Raw genomic sequence first — 12,076 nt, 5'->3', positions numbered from 1 at the left:
ACTACAAAAGTATCCTATACAACGTATCGGAAAGTCGTTTTAAAATCATTGTGGTTTAAACTATACTTGCAATATAAGAGTTAGCTGACAATTTTCACCGCAGCCTGGTTTATACAGTTATAAAATGTTTTAAACTCTACGCATTTTAACTGGAATTTAATACTAACCTTGTTTCATGTGACCGTGTTCATTTTAATTCAATATCACATCTATTGAAAGAATTATCCTTAGTTATTTTATGTAAAATAAAAAATCGCAATATTAATTTTATAGAGGGACCGAAATGACAATAGTTTTTAATTTTTTATGCGAATTAATTATATTAATGCTCAGTAGCGTAACGTTTCGCTTTTGCAATTGTGGGAGATCACATACCTATTACCCCAGTAATTTTATGTTTCTGTATTTAATATTTTCATATAATTATGTAATAAAATTAATTATAATTTATATACGTATAATTCACAGAGATTGTCAATCCGCAAATACTTCAGATGATCAAATATATTAATAATGGACATGAATTATTATTGAATGTACAACATATATTTTGTAAGAATTTAGAATTAACGTAATGATTTATGTAAAATAATTGTTCATAACGTGGTTTTTTAATTTATTCGCAATACTGTTCATATTAAAGTGTACTAGAAAAAAAAAGTCATTGTGATTTGTGGACTTTCGTATATATTCTCTAGGGATTGCTGCCAAGAGTATTTCTAAGGTTTGAATGTCCCCCCTAGACCTCACCAAATTTACTTACCCAGCTGTACGTGTTTCAAATATCGGTAAATACAAGTAACATTAAAAAAAAAAGGTAGCAAAATCAAGAGAAACAAAATTCTGCTCTCTGTAGAGCGGTGAAAAATACGTCATTTTAACGATCCCGGTTTTACATGTTTTCTTGCGGTTATTTCAAATGTTATGCATCCCGAATAATAACTACTAAATACATACTTCCGAATGAAGTTTTAAAGTAATATTTAAAATGGTGTATTGTGAATACACCGTAATAAATAAAAATACAAAAAGGACCTTGTTTTTTTATAAAAAAATTAAGCAAGGTGTATTATATTATATGTAGTATAGAATATTTAAAATTATGAATCCTTAATTCATAACGTAAATCATATATATTATCACCCACAACCTTACAATATTAAAAACTAATAATTAGTATTTTCATAAAAATTCCTGATTCAATATTATTATTAATTACCTATAAATATGTTAAACTATAATATAATAATTATTAACTTCTTAACATCTACTTGAACATTTTAACATAAGCTTCAAATCCTATAATGTTACACAAAATCCTTAAATATATAAGTATTATATATTTATAAATATTGTCTATATATTTTATTTACTATTGAATATTACATATTATAAACTAACATGTACTCTTTGTTTGTGCCAAATTGAATCATTTCCAGATAATTAGTTATAATCATCAATATGTTTGTTTCTTATTAATTTAACAATAATCTTAGATGATAGAGATTGAAGCGATCATTGATTCCGTATTTCCACTAAAACATTTGATAAATCCTTGGTATATCTAATAAAACTCAAATAATATTGTGAAAGCACTTTAAAACAACAGCTAATGTTCAAATGAGAAGAGAAAATGGCAAGTGGGTATCGCTCTGCTGTATAGTAGAGATGGAGCGTAGGTCATTGGTCACTATAATGGATGTGTTAAATTTGAATGCAATGACGGGTATTATTGCATACGAAAAATGATTCTGAACGAAGATGATTTTTCAGTCAATGATAATTAGTTGGATATATTATATTATTACCTATATTTAAATTGTAATATATCGTTATTTTACGCGATTATGTAAAAAATTAAATTTCATACGCTCAAATGTTTTCTATATTGATGCGGGAACTTTTTTTTACAGTTATTTGAAGGAAAACATATGGATAACATTATATTGGATTTTTGAACCTTAAGTATAAATCACAAAAATTTTATGAATTTTCAACTTCAAAATTCTTTGCAAATTTTCGTGGTTTTGATATATTTCGTAAACATTCGAACCTTAAATGGTTATAAACAAAAATTGTGACTAACGATTTTTGATTTTTTTTTTACTACAATAAGTACAACTTATAATAAACTTTGTTTTAAATTTTAAAGATTTTTTGGATAGCCAAATTTTTCATCGACATTTCAAGAAAAAAAATTGAAAATTTCAATGTCTATAAATAGTTTATAAAAATTCTAAATATTTTGAAAATTTAGTCGTAAATAGATAACATTATTATAAACATTTGGTGAAAATTTCAAGTATTTACAATGATTCGTTTTTGAGACATAGCAAAATCAAAAAATCGATTTTGTCAAAAAGTGGTTATGCTTAAAAAATGTCTTTTTTCCATTATTTTTTCAGGGTTTTTCCCGGCGCTTTTGAAAACTACTGGAAATTTTTTACTCTTGACCCCCCCCCCAAAGTACCAATTCGATAAATTTTCCTATTCAAAGAGGGGCTGAAGTCAAAAATCAAAGCATTATTACTATTCCAAAACGTGATGAAAGACACAAAAATAAAAAAATAAAAAACACATATCATTGTAAAATCAATACATTCATCACCACGTTCAGAATCGAAAAAATATAGTATAATTTTATTTTTATTATTACCTAATACTAATATAAAAGATATACCAACATATAACATACACAATTGAAAGTTACTTAATCGTTATTTCCTTTGTTTTATATTTTATTAAAAATGTTTGTTTAATTATCAATATATTTATTATATATTCAACAATAATTATTTAAATTAGTATAATACATTTCATTAATTATTAGGTTTAATTTAATTAAATGTAATTGATCACAAGTAATTTACCTATATACTAAATTGATAAAAAAAATTATTTTCTAGATTCCTCAGCTATAGTTATGTTGCTGCATTCAACCTGTGGCTAATGTTATGTCCGTCGGCATTGAGTCACGACTGGCAAATGAATTCATTACCATTGGTCATGTCTCTGAACGATATCAGAAACATCGGAACATGTGTAGCTGCAGCATTTTTGCTGTGGACTATGTGCAAGATATTATCCGACATGGACGTAAGTTGTTCAGTTGTTCACTCTACCAATAAAATTATATTTATATGTTTATTATTCATCAAAATATTATATTTTTCGTTGTAAATACTAACATTATAGTAACATTCTACATTTGTGTCTATTGAATTTCTAAAGATTCATTTTAAAACTTTACTATTACTATTGTTTTATTAACTTGCATTTTACTATTATTGTAATATATTTTTTCCTAACGCATTTTATAATTTATGATGTGAGTTTTTAACATGATCAAGTTTATAAACAAAAAACTTCACAAACACACTCATTGTTGACTGTTTCTTTATCCATGGAATGGATACAAATATAAATAGTTGAATGACCGTTAAAAAAAGCTTGAAAATGATTAAAAACAACTTTTGATGTTGTAGGAATATTAATTGAACAATATTTTTTTTAGAAATTTAAAGTTTATCATATTTTAATAAATAGTATAAATAGTATAAACATTTAAAAATTATGAGTATCATAAGATACAAATGATAAATATCATTTTATATTTAAAACATTTCAAATTCATTAGAAAAATAAATACTCAACTGTTTAAATTTAATATGATATTTTTCATGACAAAAGTATGAAACTAACATAATAACGTTACGTTGAGATAATGTAACCAACTAAATGGCCATAATTAATGTAGGGAGATTTTGTATGCGACACTCTATAGTGCTAACAGGAATTCGGAAGGTGGACTTTCATGAGTTATGTTTTCCGTCCTTAAACCTGCGTCTTTGGACCGGTATGCTTACCCTCTCTACTCATATGACCAACTTCAACCCGATACCAATACATTTTCGGGTTCCTGTTTTCATTTTAGCGGAGTTGGCGGTGGGTAAATGTTAGTTTAATTCAAAACGGATACCGGAATTTTATGCACAATCAATTCGGGGAGGCATTTAATGATAAGCGGGAAAGGTCGACCTGGTGAGCTCGTTAACATTTGGTTGAAATATTTTGGCAAAGATAAACGCCAAAATAGGTCAACGGATGAAGAACGTTAAATTAAGCGTATATACATAGTCAAGCGTACACGGAAGTCGCTCAGAGTAAGAAAAAACTAGATTATCTTTACCATACGATTTTAATTTGATGATGTATAATAATGTAATACGATGTATGCAATGCAAAATACGTTGATTCATTATTTCCTATTATTAATACATATAACACTGTTAAGTGTTCATATATACATATGAACCATGGTGCTATTTTAATAACTACCTATGAGTTTATTTCATAATTTTCGTTGTTTTCATTATACTTGGATATGTATTAAAAGATTGCGGAACGTAAATACCTATAATATATCAAACTAACGTAATAGTTCATTGCTACCAATTGACACACTTCTAGACAATAATATTCAATCTATATGACGTGGTATTCAGTTATAGTGGGCTTTCGTCAGGTTTCGTTTGAATTCCCCGTGGACTTACATGTATATGCACACGAAAACAACGGTTATAACCAACCACTTCTGTAGTAATTTGGCGTTGAAATTTTACGCTGTTCAAATATGTATAAAATAATTTTAGGCTCCATCGTAAAATTCCCCATTGGCAGAAAATTATAATATTATTCCGTCTTTTTTACGGAAAGGGGAAAATATACGCGGAATATAAAACGCTGTATTCGCGAGTTCAATTTACGGAACACTAACCTCGAGTTTTTTTTTTATTGTTATTGTTTGCGTGAAAAAAATAACGTCCCTTGTATCCGTCCGCTGTTGTAAGCATTTAGTAATTTATCCCACTGAGCACGTACATCGACACTGCTTCCGTTAATTTTGTTCTCCAAATAATAATTATGATAAAAAATCTGTCTTGTTGCTTTAAACATTGAAAGAAATCGGGATTATTATTTATATAGCTGTTGTAGCTAAACATATTATTTAGACTAACCCATTATAACGTCTAATATGGCTAAAATACTGCATGTATCACGTAGACCGCGACCTTCTAATGGAATTTAGCTCTCACCTTTCCGAAACTCTCATGTATGCTGTAATTGAATAGATTATATTAAATTAATATCGTCATAAATATTAAATCGATTTGAATCATTTTGCATTGGTGAAAAAATGTTTAATATTATTTATTTTGTCATACACGATACTTTTTATTTCTATCTCACATCCAGATTTTTATTAGATTTATGTTTATGGGTTTAATCAATAAAATATATGGCGTTAACAAAAAATAATTATAAGTTAATCAAATCATAGACTTGGGTAGAACTTCGTTGCAAAGAATATTTATGTATATAATATTATTTAGATTTTTCGTTCTGGATATCAATAACGATTTCTTAATTTATTATTCCGTCCAACTTCTCACTGTCCATTCCTGATAATAATCATATTTTTCAAATAATTTAGCTATCATACTTTCTCAATAGTACCATGTTATATAAATATTTTTATCAAATATAATTTTGTGTAAATATTAACACTACACACATAAAAGCTGAAATTTAATCATAATTCTATGATGTAAATCATATAATTTAAATTGCATAACAAGTATAATGTATTAATAAATGTATACAATATTATGTAATTTTTTGATTGCAAATAATTAAGAAATATTGTATTTTAATTTTCAGGCACAAAAACATAGTCCTCAAGTTTTGGCAGCTCTTTTACTTATTATCCCTTACATTCCTGCTTCCAATCTTCTAGTGACAGTGGGGTTCGTTGTGGCTGAAAGAGTACTTTACATACCCAGGTAAATATTTTTAAAATGTAAGATGTTATTTGTGTTTTACATTGTATTTAATTCATATAATCATATTGTATTAAGAAACAATATACCTATTAATATATAACACTTTTTAAATGTCACCATTGTTTTGTTTAATTTATTAATTAATATAAAAGTTCAACAAACACTATAATTATAATCTAAAATAAAAATACATTGAATAAATAATAATAAAAATTTTGTATTATTCCTATTATTTATACATGTATAGCCTTATAGGTAACTACATTTAAATTTTACATAAAAATAATTTTTATATTTAATTTAAAAAATGTATATTTATTAAATTTTAATAATTAGTATTTAAACTACATAATTGATAACTGATAAATGATTTATTTCACAGCTTTTTTAAAACTACCTACTCATATATATTGTATTTTTTCGTTTTAATGTTAAACTTAATATACCTTGCTAATTGTATTGAGTTAATTTATAAATTTAATTAATATAAAACATAATTCAAGTTTTTTTAAAATTGATTAATTAATTTGGTTTTTGTAGATTTAGTAGCTATATACCTACTAAAAATGTATTTATTTTATTTATAGTATGGGACTCATTTTGTTGTGTGTATATGGACTTCAAACGCTCTTGAATCACAAAAAATCATCAAAGTGGGTGATAGTAACAACGAAATTTTTTGTGGGCTTCACACTCTTAATATTTGTAGCTAGAACCATACTGAGGAACAGTGATTGGATGTCTAGACCGACTATTATTAAGTAAGTTAACGCAGAAATAACTAAAATTTAAAATTGAATCAATTTTCGATGAATATTATTTTGTAATTGTTCATTGTATGATGTTGTAATTAATTTTCAAATATTACATTATAGACTATTTTTTATTTCCTATGATAAAATACAGTTTATATTTGTTATTTCATATTTTTTTTTTTTTTTTTTGATAAATTAAAATTAGATTTTTTTTTTAATTAAAATGTATCGTAAAAAAATCAATAGTACCTAATGCATATTTTATCTTAAATTCCCTTATGGTTCATATATTGTATCATAGTATATTAAGTGATGTGACTTTTTAGGGCCGGTTTGAAGACTTTGCCACACAATGCCAAAATGCACTATAACTGGGCGAATTACCAAAGGGACGTAGGGGACACGCAGACAGCTGTAAATCACTACAGGGAGGCGTTAAGGTAAGATTTTAAAAACGCATTTACTCTAAAAAAAAATCATAAATAATGTTAGATAAAGTACAATGATTTTTTCACACTACATACACGTAAAACTTTTACCAGAATTAAATGAGAACACTAATTACAATTGTAAATTGCGAGTACTGACGAATTATGCTCTCTGTAAATTATAATTATATGATTGTAGTAATTTAGAATACAAAAAAGAAAATTATAATTTCGTATAGCAATAAACACTTCTAGATTATGACGTTTTGTGGATGCTGACAGCGGCGTCTGTATTAGTTTTTTTAGTTGTTTAGTGTTAAAACCGCTCTATCTCCAAAACGTGCTTTTGCTCTTAAAAAATGAAAAGTTGTTGCAGTTTCAAAGCCACAAAGAAGGCGGGTATCTCAAGCTATTTTTTAAAATGTGTGTATGTATATATATGCGAACATTTTTTTGTCTTCCGGAAAATAATTATTATTGCAAGACGTAAAAGACAACCATATCTCGGCATCCCTTCTGTTTTTATCTTTGGTTATTTTTCACGAAGACGGTCGGGTATTAAAAAAACGAGTTTTATTGTGGAGATACTCCAACAGCGCGTAGACAATATTTATGACGAGGGATCCGAGGACTGTTTGTTTTTCTGTTAAAGGTTAAAACGTGCACAAAGCGCAAGATAAACTGCCGCTGTTATGCGTGACATGTTAAAATATAAATAAGCTCCATTGGGATATAACGAAAACTTCGTTGAAGCATAAATTATACGTTTTTGTTTATATTATTCTCTTACTGATAGTGGCTTCACTACGCTTGATTACATTGTGTTTAATAGTTTCAATTGTTAGGCTTTATTATAATTATTTTATTTTTTTCAAACAAGTTGCTTTATTATCGACATTTATTTTAACGAACGTTTTCAGTTATGTATTAGTGATGATTAAAACATTAAAAACAATATTTAAAATCCTAGACATAAAACTTTTAAAATAATTTTTGTTTTTAAATTTGGTATTAAATATATTTTTGTATAATTAAGATAGTATGTTTATGTTATGTTTTATACATTATAACCTTTCATTTTCGTACAATACTTTTTTAAGTTTTTCAAAACAAAAAACGCGCGTTTCTGAAAAAAATATCAAAAATAATTTTGAAATAAATTATCATCAATTGAAAGCATAAAAGTTGAATGTAAAGCTTATAGTCAGTAACTATTTTGTTGTAATTCTATTTTATTTGTCTGGCTAAAACAATATTTTCTATATTGTTGTCTGACAAACTTTTAAGCTTTTAATCATTCGTTTTCGTGAATTTTATTCTCCTCGGGCCACAGCATTTAAACAACCATCATTCAGCTTCCGTGATACATTTTTAAATACTGCCAAGAATTGCAGAGAATATGTGGGTTTTTAGTTTCCGCACAATGATCACAACTAAAAATTGAGTTCGTGAGAAATTCGATGATGATGGTTTTCAAACAAATGCGTTCATTTATTTCATGTTTTGTAATTTGCATGCAAATTAACATCTTGATGTTGTTTTAAATACCTACTATGTAAGATATTTCAACACACATATTTAAAACACTATTAAGAGCAGTATGATTCTGTACTCTCTACCATTCCTGTAAACTTAACACGAGTATTCATTTCCTGTTGCCAAACAATCTCCTTATCGTCCATCCGGTCTAAGTCTTTACATATAACATTAAGCTATACAGTGCAAAGGTTTTTCACAAATAAGCATTAAGTTTCTTTACATAACTTAATAATGTCACCAAATGTGTAAAAATCTTTAGTGTTTAACAGGTATAATAACATTAGAATAATAATAATAAAAAAAAAATTTTTGAATAATATAGACAAGAACAAATTAAATTATTAATACAATAAGATGGAAAAAAATAGTAGATCAATTTCGCTTTTCTTACCGAAAGTTTTGTATTTTACACTTTAATATAATTTTAGAAATATACTATGCCACTATGGAGAAAAAATAGAAAAAATTCAATAATTTAATAATTTTAGCTTTGACCCTCTTGTAGCGTTGTTATTAAATAATATACCAGAATATAAATATGATTGGATAATTCTTTTTACGAAAAAATCTAAGTAAATTGCTCTTGATATTGTATAACTGGACTCTTGTATACTCATTATGTGTTAAACAATTATTTTATAAAACAATGAGGTACTTTAATTTATAATTTATTTTGAAAATGTATTACAAATCCCACTTATTAAAAAAAAAAAAAAAAAAAAAAAAAAAAAAATATTAGTAGTATTGTTTGTTTAATATTTGAGAGTTAAATATTTGATTAATCAATAACAGTTACCAAATAAATATTATTTAGTAATTATCCAAAAAAAAGTTCGTTTAAATAATTTATAGAAACAATTACCATCAATAAAAAAAAGAAATAAATAAAATTATAAGTCACTAACACTGATATTATAATTATTATTACTTTAAAGAATAAAAATTAATGAAAACCTTATAAAATTATATAAATAATTATTTATTTTTTGTGAGGTATAAATGTATAATATAATATATAAGTAAAACATAAAAATTGTGAATATTTAAATATTATTTTTATTATCTGCTATAAATACAAAAAAAAACTTTAGAAATTAACATAAAACGATCGAGAATGTTTGTCCGACATATTTTGATAATTGTTTCATTCTTTATCTATTACATCACTGTATATTTAATTTACAATTACTAATCAAAATAATAATAACAATATACATATAATTTTTTTAATACTCTAAATATAATGTATATATTGAAAATATAATACCTTTATAGTTAAGACATTGATTATATAATAGTCTATTCTATAATCAATAGTTATAAAAATATAGCTTTGAGTTTTTGTAAATATATTGTTACACGGTCTTTCCTTTGTTAAGTATTAATTATTACTATTATTATAACGCAGAGGATGTATATGAGAAATCACTTCTATCTGGACATATATATTTTTTTTTTTTTTGTGAGTGTTTATTTATTTAAAAGCTAATGATATTGAAATTTTTGCATTTGTTAGAAACTGTAATAGAAAATACAAATACAAAATAACCAATATGTGTTTCATACCAGATGACGACCAATTTTCATTTTTCTATGTTGTTTTATTTTCTTCGTCAACATCTCTGCTATAATAAATCAGGTGAAATCCCATTTTCAGGTAGATATACAAGATCCCCAGTGTAGAGTTGGAAAAAAGTGTGGAATAATTTTAAACGATAATAATATTACACTTGTGTAAGTTTTGAAATGGATATGTCAACTCTGCCTTAACGGTTTGACAAATTGAATGATATTTTTCGTCTGAAAACTCGTCTCTTGGCTTTAGATAATGCACTGAAACATGTATCATTCTACAGCCACAAGAGTCTACTTTCCATCTTCTATAGTATTGTAACAAGACCGTAGACACTCTTGAGTCATATTTTATACTAACAATATAAAACAATTTTTCCAAAGAAAAGGGACAGAACTTTCTCAGTCTATTACTTTATATTCAACCGCAAATAAATCAAACACAATAATTTTTTCAAAATGATTGTATACAAATAATAATTGGAGTTAAAAAAAATAATGGGGTGTTTTGATTCAAATAATTTTAAATGTAAATATTTAACTAAAATACAATTCATCAAAAATAACAAATATCAAAGAATAATAAATACGCATAATTTATATTTGATTATAAGTATTCCCTTTAATCATAAATGTTTAATAATAAGCTATAAACAAGTATAATACGTTTTTAAAATTATGTAATATTGTTTTTCTAAGTTACAACATTATATAAATAAGAATAATAAAACAATTTTATGGTTTTTTATGGCTATAATATTATATAACAATAATTCTACCGTAATAATATTATAATTATTATATTAACTAAATAATTTTGATCGTTAAAATCCTTTATTAAATAATTTTATATTTAAATAGTACAATTTATATTATAATTGATTTGATAAAAAATTAAAATATACTTAATTTGTATATTATGATTTTATTCTTGACAATATTACTAATTTCGAAAGTTCTGATACCAAATCAAATGATTTATTTCTATAACTAGTTATATTACTAACAAAGATGTATTATATTAAACACAACTCTAATGAAATGCAACAGTTTCTTATAATTTTGTTACTATTTGTATTATATGAATATTTTTATAAATCACAATATTTATATTTTATAATGCATTTAATATTCTCATTTAATTTTTGGATTGCATGTATCTGATTATAATATGAAAACTCATTTAAGACTTAAATAACTTAAATACAATTAATAGCGCAGTCAATAAATAAAACGTGTTTGTTCTGTATCATACACAATTATTATTAGATAGTTATTGTGCATTATTTATTATTTTAATTAATTGTTAAATTTTAGATATTACACAATAACATAAATCACCAATTAAAAAAAAAAAAATTTTAAATAAAATATTAGCATATTATATTCATATTAAAAATAATAGAAATAATAAACTTATAGGCGTATGCGTTTATGGCAGTTATGTAGCAATTTTTTATTATGCCATAGCACTCATATTTAGTTATTTTTTTTAAGAAATTTCTGATTATAATACATAATATTTCTTATACTGTTTATATAATTATAAATATATAATTTTATAATAATAAAAAAAAAGTTTTTAAGTATTGGTTTTTTTTTATAAAATTGTTAAAACAAGTGTAATGAAATTAGTTTTTATTTTACTGTTTAGATCGAAGACAATTCTTAACAGTTTAGTAAAACTTTGAAGTTGCCTAGCTAATTAAAAAAGTTATAAGATAATGCAAAAATTTGACCCCCACGCGAGAATCAATTGGCGACTATCTAGCTGTGGTCACGGTTCTTCTATGGTTTTATTTTTCTTAGAGAATCCGACATATTATTCATTGGGCACTTTGAAGTATTTGTTTATTTAATGTTTATAAAAGTTAATATGAAAATTTTCGTTCTTATTATGTCTAATTTACTAGTAGAAATGATTACCTGCATTGATAAT

The 12,076-nt window shown here is 25.1% G+C and overlaps 1 protein-coding gene across 1 annotated transcript in view; it reads left to right on the top strand.

Annotated features, from left to right (window-relative positions):
- LOC113556062 (protein O-mannosyl-transferase TMTC1-like) overlaps window positions 1–12,076 on the top strand; it is a 99,034-nt gene that overhangs the window by 40,987 nt on the left and 45,971 nt on the right. Inside the window, exons 7-10 of the mRNA XM_026960785.2 lie at window positions 2,907–3,096; window positions 5,722–5,843; window positions 6,431–6,604; window positions 6,925–7,038. Of these exons, the coding sequence (XP_026816586.1) occupies window positions 2,907–3,096; window positions 5,722–5,843; window positions 6,431–6,604; window positions 6,925–7,038 (600 nt within the window). The remainder of the gene's footprint in view (window positions 1–2,906; window positions 3,097–5,721; window positions 5,844–6,430; window positions 6,605–6,924; window positions 7,039–12,076) is intronic.

This window comes from Rhopalosiphum maidis, chromosome 1 (genome assembly GCF_003676215.2).
Source record: "Rhopalosiphum maidis isolate BTI-1 chromosome 1, ASM367621v3, whole genome shotgun sequence".
NCBI classification, from domain to species: Eukaryota; Metazoa; Arthropoda; class Insecta; order Hemiptera; family Aphididae; genus Rhopalosiphum; species Rhopalosiphum maidis.
The sequence above is the reverse complement of the archived record's forward strand: the minus strand, read 5'-3'. Positions and strand labels throughout refer to the sequence as shown.